General features: G+C 37.8%; 1 protein-coding gene across 1 annotated transcript in view; it reads right to left on the bottom strand.

Moving 5' to 3' along the window:
* Nucleotides 1-20,867, bottom strand: part of TRDN (triadin) — a 194,110-nt gene that overhangs the window by 94,160 nt on the left and 79,083 nt on the right. Inside the window, exons 14-15 of the mRNA XM_066546125.1 lie at nt 17,391-17,453; nt 16,489-16,551 (exon numbers count right to left, since the gene is read on the bottom strand). Coding sequence (XP_066402222.1) covers nt 16,489-16,551; nt 17,391-17,453 — 126 coding nt within the window. The remainder of the gene's footprint in view (nt 1-16,488; nt 16,552-17,390; nt 17,454-20,867) is intronic.

Raw genomic sequence — 20,867 nt, 5'->3', positions numbered from 1 at the left:
TGATTAAAGGTCAGAGAACAAAAAGAGAAGATGGCAGAAAAATGAACAGAAACTTCAAGAATCAGAAATAATTGTGTTGAAAATAAAAATAATATTTTCCAGTGCTTTGAAGTCAAAACTCTGTTGGTTTTTCAGAAATAAAATCAAAAGCTTCTGGCTGTTATTACCAATCAAAGCACAGCCAATCAAGCGCATGCTTTGGGAGCTTGGTTCTGGTTCTTCAAGTACAATGCAATAGCAGAGTTTTCATGACATTGCATCTTACAAATATGACAGCTAAGGTTCCCTCTGCTGCCCTGAGCAAGGGTTCACATGACTGGAAATAAAAATGATAGCAGGTGGCATCTGATGGCTGAGAACTTCCATCATATGAATGGAAAACATAATTAAAGTCGCCTAGAGACCAGTCTCACTACTGTCTGCTCCCAAGCTAGCAGATGTAGCAGAATTTGAGAACAATTTATTAAGTGGCACAATTTGCAGCTAATGTGATTTACAGAGGTAAAAGAGGAACACACCCCAGATAGCTGAGCATTTTTCAAAATGAACTGCTGTTGAGCATATAGTAATTAAACAAGAATTGTCAAACATTCTATTAAAATATACTGTGGTTTAACTTTTTTTTTCATTCACTTGGAGTTCTTAAAACTATTTTCCACAATGTAGTATTGATTTCAACTAATATTTCAACAATTCTGGGAAGTGTTCATTCCTGAAGTGCCTTTAAGAATTTCTTACTAAGTTGCTTTTTAGCTTATATTATTTTTCATAAGTTTTCATTAATTACATGGCATTATTGAAGTAATTTTTACTTTACCACACCTAAAAGCTTTTTAGAATACTTTTAAATTTTGATTTCAGGCACTTCTGAAACAGCAGATGCCCACATATAGGGGTGTTACATCAGAGCAATTACACCTTCCTGGTGTAATGTGTCCATTTTATGATAAAGATTTTAAAAATTCCCTACAACACAGAAAGAAAGAAATAATATTTCTTTTCTTACTAGACTTAAAATCTATCAAGTTTCTATCAAAATTGCTCATGCTAATCTAGGATTAAATTTTTAATATCACTCAACCCTTACAATTTGACAGAATAAAAGAGCTATTTTGAAATATCAACATTTCTCCCACATGCAAAGTTCTGTGTTTTGACCAACACTTAATTTTGTTCCCTGTCTTAATCACTGAGCATGGTATTGCCATATGCTCTGTGACAACTTCTGGCAAAAACTCTTGCCTTTCCAAAATTGCATTTCTTGGTGGGCATGAGAAAGGCATCTCATTTCACCAATGAGGCTGAAGTTGTGCACGAGGGAAAGCAAGGTACAGCGCCACCACTGCTTCAGAGCTGTTCCTGACCCGTTACGTGACAACAATAAACTCTCTGACCAGAGTTTAATTATCTTCCTTTGAGAATAATGGGAATGACAGGGAAATTCATTGGCGGAGACCAGTAAGCCTTGAATCCCAGACTACAGGTTTTGCATTACTATCTTTTGCCTGCAGAGATTTCTGCATGCAAAAAAAAAGGGAAACTGCAGATAATGTTATTATAGCTGAATAAAACGGGCAGATGCAGAGCTTCTGGGTGTTAAAATCAAATTTCCTCAAGCAACATGAGACTGGACTATAAGATAGAAATTTAAAAATGAACTGATAACTGATATGGTATGTAAAGGTGCTTGAATAATGTAGAAAAAGGAGTTAGCTAACTAAAATTCCTCTGTTGTTGATTACAATGGAAAATTGGTGATAATACTCTTAAATGTAGGCAGATAATTTTCCACTGAAGCAGGAAAAACATGCGAAACTTTCCATCTATTCTCTGAGAACAGTATCTTCTCACCTCAGCATTGTCTGTATTTCCTCTCCACTCAGAGTTGCAGGCTTTTTGGCAATTTCTAAATTTCTTTCATGTCTCCAAGTCCCTTCTGATCACCAGCCCTTGGAGGTGTTGTTTTGTCTCTGCAGTGTCTCCTCACACCACCATTTGCAAGGCAGCTCTATATTCAGTGCAGCCAATGAGTGCCTGCAAGCCCTGGGCACCAGAGCATCAGAAGCAGATAGTAACCTAAAGCCGCAGAGCTTTTCAGAAAGTGTTTTGGCAATACACATGGATGAAATACTAAATGTTATCTCAAACAGATTTCCCAAGATCATTAAAAGGGTTAGCTCAATAGAGCAAAAAATAAAGCAAGTAGAGGAGGGATGTGAGCAGACAAGTGATTCAGTTACAGTAAGAAAAAGCCTGCACTTTACAAATGGCCAATTTCAAGTATAATAGTGGTTCGTGGTTTCACTAATTGGTGATTTCTCCTTTCTACTTTGTAATTCCTGGAATGAATTCAGTCTCTCGCACTGCAGAGCAGGTAGAAATTGTTCATCTTAAATACATTCTCATGCATGAACAGTATCCTCGTTTATATCAGAAATCCTGTGGCCAGACAGACTATGGCAGGGATCATCTCCCTGTACTCAATACAGGTGAGGCTGCACCTCAAATCATCTCTTCAATTTTGGGCCCCTCACTTAAAAAGCATTGGAGGACTGGGATAAATCCAAAGATGGGCAATAGATCAGGTGAAGGGTTTGAACCACAAGCCCTGTGAGGAGCAGCTGAGGGGGTTGGGCTTATTTAACCTTGAGAAAAGGAGGCTCTGGGGGTGCCTTATCACTCTCTCTCCCAATTACCTGAAAGGAGGTTGTAGCAAGATGGGGATTGGCCTTTTCTCCCAGGTAATTAGCAGTAGGACAAGAGGAAATGACTTCAAGTTGTGCCAGAGGATATTTAGATTGGATACTAAGGAAAATTTCTTTGCAAAAAGGATGCTCAAGCATTGGAAGAGGCTGCCCAGAGAAATGGTTGACTGATCATCCCTGGGGGTATTTCAAGTGTATGTGTGTTCACTTGAAGACATGGTTTAGTGGTGGACTTGGCAGTGATGGGTTCAAGGTTGGACTCAATAAGCTTAAAGGTCTTTTACAGCCTAAAAAGATCTTCATCAGGCATGGTTTAAAAAAGCAAAACTCAGGAGCATGATATGAGTTTGCAGTCATCCACACACAGGAAGCTGCAAGTGCATCTAATTCCAGAAACGGCAGTCCTTTCGAGAAAAGGTAGCAGTTTTTATGTAGCAAATGTGAGTAATAACATTACTTCCTAAAACTTAGGAATCAGATATTTCCCTGGAATAACCTTTCATTTGAATTAGCATAAATATTATAAGAGATGAGAATTTTCTTTAGCATTTTTTTTCATTCCTTGAAACAGCTGGGGGATGCACTCTAAACTTTTCTTAATAAAGGTCAGCACCAATACTGTTTGAATGATTCAGAAGAGAATTTTGGGTTAGAATAGGCTTTGTTAAGTGCATGTATGCTATGCATCCTTGTGATATCTCTTTCTGTACTCTTCAACACATTTCCATTTCTTTCTGTCTGTTGGATAGATAGATGTATAGATTGCATCTATAGGCATTATCACTAGGAAGATATTTTTTTATGTCTGAACACAGATGCTGTCAACATTCTCACTCTTTGAGAAGGGAAATATTAAATAAAGAAATGTCCATCCATTCATCTTTATAGGTGACGCAGTACTCTAATTACACTCTCATAAATGAGACAGAATCTATGAGAAAGCAACTCCATGCAGAACATACTGCAATCAAGCTAAAAATCAATGCTTTTCTAACCACAGTTATGTATGGCTCTTCTGTTAAAGAAGATTTGCCTATTCTATTTTCCTAATAATTCAATAATACTTTATCTGACTTAGTCTCTCAGAGTAACATAGCAAACCACAAAATTGGCTCTGCTTCTTGGAAAACAGGTCAGGAGAACAAGCATGGCCATTGGGAACATTTACTGAAAGGATCATAACTAAAAGTGAAGGGTAAAGGCTTATATTTAAAGTCAGAAATACCTCTGATCTATGAACCTTTATAGGGGAAAGGCACACAAGAGACTGAAGTATACTTTCAATTCAGTGACATGAATGTCTTTATCTAATATGTGCTCATCAAAACTTAGTAAAAGCTTTTAAAGCTTTATTTCAAGGTCAAGGGAAAGATATTTTTTCTTTTTAAGTGCAAAGCAAAAGAAAAGAAAGAAAATCCTCCTGATCTCAGACTCTGAAGATTCCTCCTGACTGACTGTGAGTCAAGCCATGAATGTGTCTATTTAGCAACAGCAGAAAATAATACTGCATAATTACATCATTTCAACCTGGTAGACGCATCTGTGCATGGATATTTAACATAGAATAATTATCCCAAATATCAGGCCTGCTGACTCAGATACACATCTTATTTTGAGGGCATAGAACAGTTTTCCTTCATTAAAGAGATTACCTTGGTATAGTTTGAGGCATAGGCATATTCTAATCCTGTTATTTCTGGATATGACTGGAAAAATAAACATTACATTAATCCCCAGACCAGCATAAAGAGAGTTGAAGAAAAAGATTAGGTTCTTTAATTAAAGCTATGCCACCCAGCTGCTTGCACAGCACAGGTAGTTCTTTCCAGATACCTGAAAGTCTAAAGGCAAACTGTTTATTTGGTTGCCTGTGTGGGTTTTAAATTATTTATCACATTCATGCTTGATTATTCCTAGTATCATGTCTCCCCAAAAAGTTCTTTATGAGTTTGACTGTACAGTGTCAGAAGAGATTGCCTGTCAGACACTAAATTACTCCTCTGCTTTGCTCAAGGAAAGTTCTCTTGCCAACTCATGAAAAAGTGAGTGGTAGTGCAAACCCAAGCCCCCTCCCTTTTATCTATATTTATTAAAGGGTTGCCATTTCTAATTCTTTGTCAACCAGGTCTTACCTACATCATTCACCATTTGCCTCTCTCACATCTCTCCCTACTTTGTGTATTCCAAGACAGAAAAGAACAAACACAAAATGTCAGATCTGGATGGAACAATACTCAGTGTTGACTTGGAAGCATTCAGCTCCTGATACTCTACAAAAGAGCCACTGAAAAGTGCACTGCATTTATTTATCTGCTACTAACATTTCATGGACAGGGCAGCTGCAGCAGATAGTGAATACTCACCTCTTTCTCTGCTAGAGATCTCTTTGCACAACATATTGGGGGGCAGGAGAGCATGGGAAGTAAATAAAAATATTTCCAATCTGGAAATTACAGGGGAAAATACTGTTGCTACTGCCTGGGTGGAATGTGGTCAACATACCCAACCTGTCTCACGCAATATAATCTGAGGTGGGCTAAACAGAGGGTGGAGTGGAGACTGCAGACAGATTCTGTCAAAACCCTTGCACATGAGGGAGCTCAGTGGTACTTTTTAGTGGATAAGCCACATAAGAGCTGAAAACCAAGAGAGATTAAGGAAGAAGACCTGCTGTGAAGTCAGAAACTCTGGTAAAATCACTTTCCTTGGACTGATGCATGTCCCAGTCCCAAGATTACCTCAGATATTATACTGAGATACCCACCACCCCTCAACTGAGTAAAGGCACAGATACATGACTAAACTCACTCAAGCTCTGCCTGAATGTACATAAATAATACAAAAGTAAATTAAGAATCACCAGAAATTCAGGAAGACTCCATCATAACTTCTGAGCTCAGTCAATGGCCTGAACCTTTCTTTTCCCCCACAGGGACACATATTGGGTAGGAGCTGTATTCAATGCATGCTGAATGATCATCTCCTTCATACATTGCTTTGAATACATTTTTGCATTCAGACACTATCACTGGCAATCCTTCAACCTAAAACTGTCACAATTTTATTAACGGAGTGCTATTCTGTGAACCATTAATGAATGAGAGTCCTTAATGGGTGCAAGCAGTCACTGGCAGAGGTAAGGATGTGGAGATCCAGGAGGGGGTCTCTCTGTTTGGCATGTGAGCCCAAACAAATCAGCCCAAGCACCCTCTGAGATTGGGAAATGCTCAGTCAACAGTCCCCATAATGGGACCCTTGTCAGCATTGGTGCTTGGCACCAGTTGACAGGAACTGACTATCACCATCAGTTTATCATCCTACTGTAAAACTTTCATACCTTCTCTCTGTGAGTTCTCACAGGCAGCTCCTTGCAACACTGACTCCTTTTCTCTTTCTTCCACATGGCCAGCTGACTCCTTCCTGTCCCTTGCACCTCACAGCATAGCCAGCCAACCCCAACTGTCCTCTCACACACCTAATCCACTCTTTTATAACACTCATCCTTAGTGGACACAGCTGTGACCTATTAAGGGCAAGGCTGTTCCTACTCTTTGGTAATTAGTACAGCTGCAACTCCTCAAGGGCAAGATTGCCTTCAGCACTATCTCTATTCTCTTACAATTCATCCTCCCACAGACACTGACAGGCTGGTTGGGCACAAGGGTCTCAGTTTTCCTGGGACATGGACAGACTAATCAAACATTAAGGGTTTAAGAAAATCTTCCTTTTTCACATGACGAGGGGGCAAGCATGGGAAAGGATCAATTTCCCCTAAAGCTGATTCCTAGTAAAGTAAACTGGAGTTGTGTCTTCTATCTGAGAGTCACCTCATCAATTGCAATGAAGAGTTAATCTTAAGACTGAGTCAGTTCTTATTGTGAGGTGAAGGAGAAACAAGGGGAAGGTAGGAAAAACATTTTTCTAGCTCTTTCTCTCTTTCATCTAATTTCTATCTTTTGAACACTGACAGCTAACTATGTCCTGGAATGGCACAAGTATTTGGTTTTGTTCTGGTATAGATTAACGTTACCATTCCCACTTGAAAAACTCTTTCAAGAGGTAATAAGGCAAGAAACACCATGGTGACTTTGCAGCCTCAGTCCTTGTTATAAAAGCAGAAGAGGTGTTTAGGAGCTCAGTTCTCACAGAAAATCAATGGGAGTTATGTGTCTGGCCTCCCGTGACGTGTTTGTATATCCACCAGGATATATATGCTGCATCTTTCGACATGCTTTAAAATCATGTTGTCAATCATTGATGATGATGGAGCATAGAATTCAAAGTCCACCGAGTGCTTTGAAGGACATGTTTGAGGTGCCTTTTGTCTTAACAACAAGTTGTATGAAGACCACAGTAATTGTCTTTCTGCTGTGTTTGCATCTCTATTCTGCCAGATTTTTTTCACTTCTCCCTCACTGTGAACCTGTTTTTATTGTTATGTTTTTATCTGTTTGGGGAGATACAATTTGATTTTTACTAAATAGTCATATCTGGCTTGAGGATTTCTGGAAATGTCAATTAGGAAAGCAGGCTTTTCTATTTTCCATGGAAGACTAAATACTTAGAGCATGACCACCAGTCATGTGCTCGGCTGACAAAAGTAATGCAGAAAGGAATTTCTGTTTTTCCAAAGAACCTGCAAGGCAGTTGTCTCCAGCTGCATTTCTGCATTGACTCTTCACTACATTCTCTTTTAGCTTATTATGTATATCTCTGAGGGTTTACCTTTGTATTGCTCAGGGCTAGAACACACCATCAGGCTCTCTAGTCTGACATTTTGTTGTCAGAGACTCCTATATTTCAGCTAGGCACATTTTCAGCTGGTGTGTATTTTTCATTAGGTAAACAATCATCTTCTGCAGACACCAGGGAAAGCAATATCCACCCTGTGCTGTGGTAGTTGATCACTCTTAGTGTTAAGAACCTGTACCTCATTTTCAGTTGAGATTCAGTTAGCTTAAGCTTCCAGTCATTCATTCTTGTTTAACTGTCCCTACTATGTTAAAGGGAGCTATTGTAGCCAGAATCTTTTTTCTTTTTTGTTTATTCTTTTCTGCAAAGGTACTTAGTATCCACAATAACCAAGTTACCTCTTTCTGAAGAGATGAATTGAATAATTTATTCTTCTATGTGAAAAAAAATAAAAATCCTTACTTTGTAAATAACTCAAGTGACTTTTTTTTGTTCTTCCTCCAATTTTACATGCAACTTCCAGTCTTTTCAGTGCTTTATAGACAGGTGATGTGTGGCCATGGTCAGTGTCCCCTGTTACAAGGTTTATAATTTCATGTCTGTATGAAAAAGTATCAACCTCTATTTTCCATTCACCTTGTCAGTTATAAAGCTACCTTCCAGATGTAAATGTAAGTGCCAATATAACATGAGACAGTAGGGAACTGGACCCTGAGGTTAGAAAGACTATATTTGGGTGTCACAAGAGAACATAACTCTGAGTAATGTGATAAAATTAAGCAAGGGAAAATTTAGGCAGACTGGAATGAAATACTTCTTAACTGTGAGATCTATGAGGTTGTAGAATAATCATCTGTGGGGATTGATGGAGGCCTAGTTACTTCAGACATTTAGAACTAAACTGGTTAAAGCACTTGAAGATATTCTGTAAGGAATTATCCTGCATTGCCAGAAGGAAGGATTAGATGACCTAGCAGGTCATTTCCATCTCCTCTTTCTGTGATTTTGTTGTACAAAGCCCCATGAACAGGAAATTGTTATCAAAGTTAAGAGATGCCCCTAAACCCTGTTTGTGTAAGAGAAAAAAGAATAAATCACATCTCTTGCTGGTAACTGTGCAGGAATTCTAATCCAGCATTTCTGTGGGTTAGTAAATGCTACCAGTGCTGATGGCTGCATGCAGTTTGTGAAAGCAGAAGCATCTGCTAATGAAAAAATGTCAGGAAACTGCAAGTGAATTATGAACAGGATGCCAGAGAAGAGCAGTAGGAAGGGAAAAATAAGAATGGGCCTGACATGCAGAATAGGGTAATTTATTAGTCAGGAATGGATTGGCCTGTAGTAGAGGAGATGAAACCTGAAGCTGCAGTCATCCATCTGGGAAAACGAGGTGGTTTTATAGGCTTTTGTGCATGGGCATTGATTCATATAATGATATTACCAATTGGAATCATAATTAAGATGAAATCAGAGCCAGGGGCTTTGCTAAAGGTTGTATGAACCCACAACAAGCCAAAGCTCTGCAGAAATGTATAGATGGATGAGCAGTCTAGGAGAGAAAACTGTCAAAAGAATATTGGTAAGAAACAACTTAGAGAAGGATCACACAGTTCTAAGGTCATTAAGTTCCTCCTTTGATTTGTGTGTGTGTGCTTTAATGTGGTTTGTTCCTAAAACATCTCTCACCCCATAACACATTGTGTTTCCTTAATTATTGCTCTTATACATTCATCTGCATGAGGAATCACAAAACAACTCATTGCTTATTATTTCTGTTGCTTAATTTTTACATTTGTCTCTTCTCCTAATCTTTCTAAATTTAGGTTCCTGTTCTGGGTTCACCTGGGAGGGAGAAGGTAATTTCCTTCATAGCAGCCTGTATGATGCTGTGGTTTGGATTTTTTACTCAGACATTGTTAGCAAACTTGAGTTTTGGCTATTGTCAAGCAGTGCTTGAACAGCATCTGAGCTTTTTCTTTTTCCCACTCTGTCTGTGCCTACTACTAGGAAAAGGCTGGGAGAGGACACAGCTGGAACATCTTAACCAAATTACAGGGAATATATGGTAGGGAATACACCAAATACGGAGGTGTACTCCCTACCATATAATACCATGCTCAGCAATAATAGTTGAGAATAGAGGAGGAACAGGGAAAGGGTGTCCTCTGCTTCAATTGGTTGGGCATTGGTCTGCTTGGAAAGCTGGTGAGTGATTACAGAATTTGTATTTCTCCTCTTTATTTTATTTATTAATCTTTGTCTCAACCCATGATTTTTCTCATTTTTCATCTTCCTGTTCTCCTCCCCTTCATGTCGATAAGAGGGGAGTGAATGAGAGGCTGTTTGGGTGTTTAGCATCTGGCCAGGGCCAAATCAATACAGTGTCTTCTCATCATTAAAAATAAAAAGGTAAAAAAAAGAGTCAGACGGGGTTCTACCACTCAAAATGCCTACCTTCTACTTGTTGTAGCAGCCATTCTGAAAACACATTTGATCAATCCAAAATGCATCATAGCACTTACATGTGCACTCCAGTTCCTAAGTGACTCAGTTTTTACCTTTTCCTCAGAATTTATAAGAATGAAAATTTGTGAATAAACATGTTTCATTTTCTGTATGTGACCAACCACTTTCAAAATACCTCAGGTTCTCTTGTCTAATTTCACAATTCCATTTTTTACTTGTAAGCAACCTAAATTGTGACAGCCTCTACATCTCACTGGCTGTTTCAGACCTTACATTGTGGCCTCCTCTGAAACACACATCATCCTCCCATCTGCTGGCATCTGTCATGTGGCATCTCTCATACAAGGGAACATGAGACACATCACAGTGTCCAAGCTGGGCTGCTTAACGTTGTCAGACACTCAGCCAGAAATACACTCCTGGCAGTGAGCAGGGTAGAGTGAGGAGTTTCAAACTCTGTTCTTGAGAGGCAACAGAGATGTCTTCCTAAAAATGTCTTCCTACAGCCCACTTGCTCATCAGGAAAAACCTAGGATCAACTTTTGTATCCCTGATGAAACATTCAATTTATTACTGTTAGATCAGTCCAAAGCTTTTCAGGATGTCTGGTATGCATCTACTTCTCTAGATCAGTGGGTTAGCCAAGCATGTTTTTTTTCCCTAGTTATAGCTTTTATTATATTATAATATGTATATAATATAATACAATATATTTTAATTAATTTTTACTTCTCTGGCTGTACTGAAAGTATTTACATTCCAAAATTATTCTTCTGAAAACAGTGTTACATTTAGATGGCATTCTAACATTTTTCTAGCCATGAAAGCAGTAGGATAAGCAGCATGGGGAGGTAAGTAGTAAGTTCATCATTACTTCAGCAAACTCTTTTTAAATAGCCATATTTGAAAGCAAACAACAAAAAACCCCTTAGGCATATGGATTGAAATAAAAAGATAATTTGCCACCAGGTGTCAGTAGTGGATCTTCTATTGTAATGGAAGGCTTAATATCAAGACTGAAAAGGTAGAAGCTGAGACAAGGTAGTCACAAAATTAAATGCATTTTTTAAATTACTGTTCAGACCAGGAATTTAAAAATGATTGAGGGAATTTCTCTTCCTGCCAGAACAGGGCAATAACAAAGAAGATACTATTGGTGTATAAAATGTACTTTGCCCTCCATTTCCTACTAAACCATTGTGGGTTTGTTTTCAAATTACAAGGACTGTCCTTTAAAGAAAATGCAAGAAATCTGTGATCAACCCATGCAAAAATTTGCTGGTACATGGTCAGTCATGTTTGCTTCTTGTCTGGTCACCTCCACTCTGCTCTACCTACTAATAATCTTCTTCCAAGACAAACTTAAAGACAGTTTTTCTTGCTGTCTTGATCTCACTGGGCAACAGACTAGTGAGAATAACCTGGTTATCCCAGTTTTCCGGCAGTCATAAGATACTGTTTTCAATTTTTATGTCCAAGATAAACTTTTAGTTCGCTTCTTTCATGACTGCAGAGAGACTTCACTTGGTTGTTACAGTGCCATAATTAAAATGTAGCTCGGTGTCTGTAATTTTAAGCCCCCAGAGACTTTACCTATTCAGGAGGCAAAGATTTACTGTGCTATCTAAAGAGAGACATCACCACTCCCCAGCTCTGCTAACACAGCCTGGTGTGAAACATATGACACAGTATCATGCGTCATAGATATATCTTTACCGTATTAATATCTTTATCAGTGATCTGGATGAAAGGATCAGGTGCTCCTCAGTCAACCTTTTGGACAATACCAAGTTGGGCAGGAGTGCTGATCTGCTGGAGGGCAGGAAAATTCTGGAGAGGGATTTGGGCACACTGAATTGATGGGCTGAGGCCAATTGTATGAGGTTCAACGAGGCCAGGTGACAGGTCCTGCACCTGGGTCACAACAACCCCATGCAGTCCTACAGGCTGTTGGAAGAATGGCTGGAAAACTGACTGGCACTAAAGTACATGGGGATGTTGGTTGACAGCCAGCTGAAAGTAAGCCAGCAGTGTGTCCAGCTGGCCAAGAAGGCTGATGGTATCCTGACCTGCATCGGCAATAGTGTAGCCAGCAAGACTAGGGGAGAGATTGTCCCTCTCTTCTTAGCATTGCTGAGGCCATACCTTGAAACCTCTGTTCAGTTTTGGGCCCCTCACTTCAAGAAAGTCATTGAGGTACTGGAGTGCATCCAGAGAAGGGAGACAGAGCTGGTGAAGGGTCTGGACCACAAACCTTATGAGGAGTGGATGGGGGGTTAACTTGGAGAAGAGGAGGCTCAAGGTAGGACCTTATTGCTCTCTACAACTACCTAAAAGGAGGTTGCAGTGAGGTGGGTGTTGGTCTCTTCTCCCAGTTATCAAGCAATAGGACAGGAGGGAATGGATTCAAGCTGTTTAGGGGAGGCTTCAATAGGATGTTGTGAAAAATTTCTTCACCGAAAGGGTGGTCAAGCCCTGGAGCTGGCTGCCCAGGGAAATGGTTGAGTTGCCAGCTCTGAAGGTATTTAAAAGATTTTCAAATGTGTAGGGATACAGTTTAGTGTGACTTGGCAGTGCTATATTAGTAGTCGGACTCAATAAACTTAAAGGTCTTTCCCAACCTAAATAATTCTGTGATTGTGTGGGAGATGCATCCAAAAAATATGTGTGCAACTGCTGCAAGCTAATTCCTTTATTTATGGAGTGGTTCCAATGCTCCTTTGTAGGGGCTTCTATGCTCTGTGGGGAGCATGCATACACCAACACAACAAAATGGAAGTCAGATCATGCTCCCTGATCTGGGACAAGCAGATCTGCACACCAGAACTGCTCAGGGTGGTATTTAAGTGTGGTGGTCTTAAAATATATGTCCCTGAGGTCAGAACCAAGGGATTCTTGAACAGTAGTCCTGCTGATAAGGCTTTATGATTTTAGCAAAATCATTTTCTTCCTAGACATCAGTTGCATTGTCTGATGTCTCTGAGTTATCACAAGGGAAATTGTGAAAGTTTACAAAAATTTGGGATCTTTGATCCAGCTAGCATTGGTTTATCTTTCAGAAGACATGTATAAACAGAAGATAAATATGTGGACAAATGGCCTGGATTGCATTCTGTACCTGAATTTCACCATATGGAAAGAGGAGAAAATGACACTGACTATCTTCCTAAAGCAGTTACAAGATCTGTTATCAAAATTGCAAGAATAACAGGAAGATCATTAATGACAGTTGAAGCAGAATTTTAGGTAGGAAATGATGTGATGATACAGGCCACCATTATTGCTTTATAAACTCATTTTACATATGTGTGATTTGTTTTGAGAACCAAAATAAAGTGGGAAAGGAGTTTGCAACAAAGATAAAGGCTGGTGTGAATATAATTTCTCGGAAAGTTGATTCAAGAAGGAGAAGGGAAGCTTCAGACTCTGGGAAAGGGACCATCAGGAAAAAATCTGCAAGTAAACTATTAGTGCCTGAAAGCACCAGACTCTGTATATTCATTTTCATGTAGGCCTGGACACCAAGCTTTAACACAGAGGGTCCCTTTTCTCAGTCAGATTGCAGGCTGGAGCCCCCTGGGCTGATGTGTCCCAAGCACCAGAACAAACTTTGGGAGAGCCTGGCAAAGGTTTATATCTGCTGAGGTGTAGCAAGCCCCTTAAAGTGGATTTGGAGATGCAGCTCCTTCTCTATCCACAGTAGCACTGGATAGATTTTTGTAAAAGGTTTTGGAGTCTGACTGTGCCAGACCCTTGTTTCTGATGATTATATTTGTTTAAGTTAGACCTCTGAGTTTGTAACAATGGAATTATCTATTTTTCAGGATAATTAACACAATGCTTTTGTATGAGCTGAAGGTCAGAGGATTAATGTGGTTTTATCTATAAAGCATTTTTAAAAGCTAATTAAGAATCATCCAGTTTGCTCTGTACTAAAGACTGAGGACATTTCATATTAGATGACTCTTGATTCTCTGCAGCAGCAGAGGAGGGGGGGAAGAGAGAGAGAGAGAGAAATAGAGGGGGAGAGGATTGGAGAAAGAGTGAGCTGGCATGCAAATAAATATATCACAGGGATGCAATTAATGAAGTGCAATAAAAAAACCTCCATTCCGGTAGCAGTAGAGATAAAATTGTCTCTTGGACCAAAGGACCAATCTAAAATATTAATCTGAAAATATATTCAGTATTTGCAATTACAAGCATTACTTGTTAGACCAAGAGAGATGGAGAGGAATATAGAGAAGTGCTTCTCTCAGAACATTATTTTAGAGATGTTTTTATCACTTAGTGCTTTCAGAGCACCACTTCTCTCTCTCTCTTGAGACTGACAGCCTGTACATGTCACAATTCCTCCATAGGGAATGCCTGGTTAATGGGCCTCCAGCCAGACATGAGTCTTCTGGGAGAAACTGTGCAAGGGTGTGGAGTGGGACTTGGGTGCAAGGAGGACCCTGGAGCAGAAGGAGCTGCCCACTGGTGTGGGGATGAGTGTGGGTGGCAGTGAGAAGGCAGCTTGCCCTGAAAACACCTCAGCTTCACGGACTGCAAAGGTCAGGGGACGCAAAATGCGACACAAAGCAGAGACATTCAGAGGCAATGCAAGAGTTTGAAAACTAGGATGAGGAGTTCATGTTCAATGCAATGGCCTCTGCCTAGCCTTTTAAAGGGAAAAGGTAAGAAAACTGGAAGGTGTTATTTGCTTTTGGATGCTTATGTATTCTGCTGATTCAAATGTTCTGAGGTTGATTTTCTGTGTCCAAATTATGCAAAGACATTGAGGTGCCTCATTTCAAAACTGGGCTATGCACGGCTATTCTGTTGATCAAATATGGCAATTATTTTAGGCTTAAAACATATTAGGGATAACAATGGGTGCTGCCAAAGGTAGAAAGTCCATATGCATTCAAAGAACAAGCTGAAAGAGGAATAACAACTAGAATACATTATGAATTACCACCTCTTACACAAAGGCTAGTAAACTCCAAAAATGCAGCAACTTACAGAGCTAATAAAAGGGACAGAAATGTGCAGATATCTTGGTTTGTCTAATTTGTGTCTTTCTAGCATTAGGCTACAAAGGATGACTCACTGGATTTAGCAACTGCTTTTGAAGATGAACATACTAATAACTTCATGCTGCAGCTCTGCCATAAAATGTAATCTTTTACAATTCTGTATTCTCAAGTGAAATACAAGCTTAGGACCAGAATAAAATTACAAAAGATATTTGAATTGTTAGCTTATGTTCTTTTTAAACCTGTGTTTATATATTAAAATATGCAACTTAACTAGTAAAAGGGTATTCTCTTTCATCCCTATCCCTTCCCCAGTGTGTACAACTTCCTACTATAAAAGACATATTTAAATATGGGGCTACCAAGATAGTTGTCCCAGGTAATCTGTGCATTTTTATGTTTTCCCAAACATAAATTACTATTTTTCTTCCCATCCATAATCGCTTGAATAAGAAAACTTATGCAGTCCACATATGATTCAGTGGCAAAGAAACCAGTTGCTTATTGAAATTTGCATATGTAAATCACAATATTAGTAAACAATGGGATATAGATACTTTCAACTTTTGACAACATTCAACAGATTTAAATAACTAGAAAACAGAATGCAAGGTTCGCCTTGAGGACATAGTAAATATAGCCCTGAATTTGCATCCTATTTTGAACCTTTCTCCGTGGCTTTAGGCATTGCACTAACCTACAGAAAGGTTAATCTGAGTACTTGAGGGCTTGTAGAATGTTATATAGAAAGTGACAGATAAAGCATCAATTTGAATCTGTGTTTCTAGGTATTCAGATGGTGACAAACCACTGAACATTTTGTTTCTTCTTGATTTTAATGAGACCGTTTTGCAGGCTGTGTCATTTACTGACACACTTTTGCATTTCCACATTAAATATACTTGCAGATTTACTGAAATAATGGGGAAGAAAAATACAGCATTTTTCGTGTAGACAAGACCCAAATTGCTAATTTCTAATCTTATTGAAATATTTATATTTCTATGCATGAAACAATCAATTAGGTTTAGGATATTCACTAATTTAAACTTTTAAAAAATTCTTTTCTGGGCATGAGTAAAAATTCAGAAAATAACCATCTATTTTTATCTGGTAATATTACCATTTATGACTTAAAAAAAAAATCTGTATTTTTAAAATAATTAATGGAAAATATTTTTTCCATTAATTTTCCAGGACTCCATTCAGTCTTGGCCATGTAGCTTTTGAAATTAGTTATGCTCTTGATAAATTAAGTGTATGAGTGAAAGCAGTGTTTGTAATTTATTTGTAAATGTATTTATATTTACAAATTATATTTGTAAAAGTCTCAAAATCATAGAACAGGAAATTACATGTATTATATATACAGATATCTATAATAATATAATATAATAAAAACATTATATATATATATACACTGTGATATCTATCTATCTATCTATCTATCTATCTATCTATCTATCTATCTATCTATCTATCTCTCCACTTGGATTCTTGAATGATAATGTGCTACATACACCCTTATCTCAAATCCTTAAAACTTGAAAGTGTTACACTAAATAGTCAGATACCATTGCAGAGAAATCCAGAGTTCAATTTCTTACCTGCTTTTTTAATTTCTGGGACAGCTGTCTTCTCATGAGCTTTCTCCTTTTTTCCTGTTTTTTCTAAGATTTAATTAAAGAGAATAATTAGATGTGCTAGAACTCTGAATCATACACTCAAATATGCAGTCAACCAAGTCCTGATGGGCACATACTGAAAAAAATATGACTTATTTGGGAGTTCAGACTATTCCCTTGTAGCGCTCGCACCCAACTAGCCACAGAGCAATCAGCTGAGAATGAAAATTAATCAGTATGAATCAACTGTGGATGATTTGGACCCTTAATAATTCATCAAAAGTTAGGCAAAGATCATCAGTGCATGAATGTGGCAGCTTCTAGCTTAAGTTCCAGTAGCAATGAGATTATTAAAAAATAATGAATGACTTAAATATTTTGCATGAAGCAACACCTTAGTGTATTTTAGATTCTTTCTGACAATTTATGATTGGCATATTGTTTAGATGGATATCATGACTTTGCAGTTTGGTCGCTGTAAGTCTCAATTGTGATTGTATAAAACAAACAGATCTACCCCACCTTCAGAAACTGATGTGCACTCAATTAAATGATATCTTCCCTGAGTTTTCTGTATTGCAGCATAACTATGTCCTGTTAAATATGGACTCCATTAAATTGTTTAAAAAGCCCATTGATGGCCACCAAATAGGACATTTAATTTGTCAGAAAATGAGTTTAGGTAATATTGGATGCTGAACATATTGGACACATAGGACATTAGATACAGAAGAAGTGGAAACATGCAAATAGTGACTGAGTAACTAAGAGAAGTACAATGCAGCCAGTAGCATAGGATTAAACTAACAGAAAACAATGGGAAATGAGCCGGAAGTGTGAGTAAAAGCTGAATGAGGCCAGTAAGAAATGTTTCCAAACCATACCTTTCACTTTAGTTTCAGTCATAGTCTTCTTTTCATCACTCTTTTTCTTCTCCTCTTTTCTCTCTAAAAATAGAAATTGAAGTTCAGCTGGCTACTTTTACACAGAAACACACAAACGACCATGTATATATGCATGTATGTATAAATGTATTTGGGATGGGGCATCCACTAACTGCAATATGTTCAAGATTTGACAAGTTGGTCACTTATTGTCAGCAGCTCAGAAGTACAGCTTAATACCCAGAGAGTGAATGTGGTGCTAAGGATAAAACTGGAACAAATATGCGCACCAGATTATTACTTAAACATTAATTCAAGAACCTATGCCCATTAACTTGGAGTAACTAAGAGTTTATTGTGGTCACTCAATAGCCATTCACTTGCTCTGCTTCTTTTGTAAGACCTGACTGAACGACAGCAAAACTTGCACGTGGTACTTGGGAACAAGTGTAGAATGCCATGAAAAGCCTGCATATACAATATACCTTTATTACCCTTTTTACTAATTGAATCTTTGAAACTGTCATTACAGGGCTTCTCTTATTCATGGAGAATTGTTGTTAAAGCACCATCTACACAACTACATGACATTATTTCAGAAGCATCTGCCTCAATTTTGGCAGTTATTAGGGCAATTATAGAAATAAGGAGAATTTTTTTTTAAACAAGCTTAAACAGTTTAATTACTTATTTCATGAACGTTTTGAATTATAAAGTTGAGAGTTTGGTAAAGGATATGAGAAAATTATATATTTTTTTCCTTTGGGAAATGAATCCCTTTTTTGATTAGAAAGAATACAAGAGTATAAGAATAGCTAATCTAAGTGCTTTTTTAATTGTTCATCCATAAAAAGACAAATTTGTTACCTTCAGTTTGTGTTGCATGCTTCAGGTATTGATACTCAAACATAGTTAGTGAAACTATAGTTTTCTTTTTGAGATCTTTTACTGTTACAGATGTGGATAAGAAACAAAGATTTATTATCTTACAAAAGATAGAACCATAAGACTTTAAGCAAGAGACTTTAATTGAAACTATTTAAGGAATACGAATATTTTCAAATCCAAGAAACAAATATACTCCTGGCCCTTGCACAAAACTAACATGAAGAAAAAGGAAAAAAAGCAAACCAAAACAAAACAAAAAAGCAACTTACTTTTCACTTCTCTAGGTACCACAACAGACTTTTCTTCTTCTATGGAAAAAATATATACACACAGGGGAAAAAATTAAAAATTGTAGAACATTTTACCTAAACTAAAAGATATCTGTCTGTTTGAATTTTGAAAAATTGAAAAATTGCTGTGTTTATAGAGTACCTGAATTCCACAGTGTTTCTATGATAATTTCATGAATAAAGTTATTTTGCCTATTGTGGAGGCAATGTATTTATAAATATTCAGGGTCTCCTCAAATGATACTTCTGCTGATTTTCTGACAATTACTTTTAACATCAAGCATAATATAGATGTTTGCCACTTCTTTCTTGTTTTAAACAGATTTGTTCAATGCCTTTCTCTCGCTATTGTCTTCAGAAAATTCTCACGTATGTTCTACAGAATGTTTCTCTAAGTTTTATGCGCTTAATTCTTCCTCCTGAAACTCTGAGCACTACACTACACTTCAAGGTACAAATTCCTCTGTGTTATGAGGTTTCTTAGGTATGTGTAGAGCATCAGAGTAGTGATCATCCTACACTAACTTATTTGGAACTTCATATTCTTGTATATTTTAATATTCTTGTTATCTCTCTCCCTGACACACTTCAGAGATTTGAATCTCTTCACCTTCAGATTTCACAAAAGCTCTTCCAAAACTCCACTTTTCTGTGCCACCTATGACTCTTCAGTGGATTATTTCCACGTGTAATGTGGATCTACTCTAATTTCTAAAATGTGGTTTAATTACTTGCATACTCTGCCTGAATTAATCAAACTGTTACACATACGAAGTGTGTGTCATTTACTGACAGAGAAGAGGTTCCTTCTGTTTTCCTTCCATGAGGCTTTATTAATAGTAATTAGATGTTGAAGTGTGCTCGGACTTCTGTAATGTCCATTTTTTTCTGAGTGTCTCAGTTTTGGTGAGTTAGATTGATTTTTTTGGTTTCTTAAATTTCTGGTGCTAGGTGATGCATGAGAATAATTTGTAAGCCCAAGGTCCTTACAACAAGATTCTCTTTAATCTGAGACCATTTCTGCCTTTGAACTTGTAGCATTTTGCATGCCTCTGGGGCCTAGTAAAAACCACATGAAATCTGCCTTAATTTGCACAGCAAGGTTTGGAGCCATATACATCTTGAAAACCACAAGCTGAGGCGCTGAGCTTTGAGAAGTGAAGCTTTTTATAGAAGATATACAGGAAGTGGCAGGAATGACTACTGCCAATAACCCAAGCAAAGATGATGATATCCATGGCTGCAGAATCTTCATTGCCAAATCATTCTATCAATTAATCCCACTGACATCATTTTCTTCCATCAAGCTCTCAATTTGTAGTATTCAGCATCCAGGCAACTTTGAGATTCTATATTTGTTATGAAGTCTCTGGGGGATGATTACATGGAAGTATTAAAGGACTGGGCCCCCTATTTTGCTCCCTAATGCAAGATAAGCACTCTTGCTCAAGTCTGAGGAAAACAGTCACTGAGCTTCCATTCACATCTCAGCTGCATCTAGTCCCACTGGTGCCCCATACAGGTACTACTGAGAGAAATGTCTGTAAATAAGAGTGATGGTAAATGGGTATTATGGAAAGAACCATTTCTGACTTAAGGAAGTAATCCCATTTCTTGAATAAATATATTTCCTCCCAATTTGAACAGCTCACATTTAGAATGTTGTATATTAAGTGTATATTTAACACCAGCAAAACTTGTAGTTTCTAAAGCAGTTAATGTAGTGGGCTCTATGCAGATATGTACACAGCTAAATTAAGAGGCAGAGCAAATAATTAAATAGGAATTTAGGCTGGTCTTTTGCGCTGTAAAATATGAACCTCATCTGTTAATTGAAAGCACTTACTTTTTTAGCTCAGAATAGTTACAGAACTACATAGGGCCAACTACAAGAGGGATCCTAATATGCACAAATTAGGGGTTACACAAGGAAACACAATGTGCTTTGGAGGATTTGGCATTGACCACAATATGAAATTCAAGTGCAATTAACAATTGAAAAATCTATTATTATTGCTACCGTTTCTTAATTAACAGGATTTTTTCACCAGTAGCATTAGTCCTGAGCCATACTTCATGGACCGTGTAAAACATACGAGTACAAAAAGACCTCACTTTCCAAAGTCTGCAATGCATTTACAAGAATGAAATAAGGACCTATGCAGCTGGAAGAGTACATGACAGAATCAGCCAGCAAGGCCAGCAATGGACTTTTCATTTAGTCAAGTTTTTTTTCTGTAGACTCTATGCAGAAGCTGAGCTTTATGTAGCATAAGAAGGAGTCCAGTGAACATGAGTA

The sequence above is a fragment of the Molothrus aeneus genome, chromosome 3, assembly GCF_037042795.1.
Source record: "Molothrus aeneus isolate 106 chromosome 3, BPBGC_Maene_1.0, whole genome shotgun sequence".
In the NCBI taxonomy this organism is placed as follows: Eukaryota; Metazoa; Chordata; class Aves; order Passeriformes; family Icteridae; genus Molothrus; species Molothrus aeneus.
Note: the sequence above shows the minus strand (reverse complement) of the source record. Positions and strands in the feature narration are given on the sequence as shown.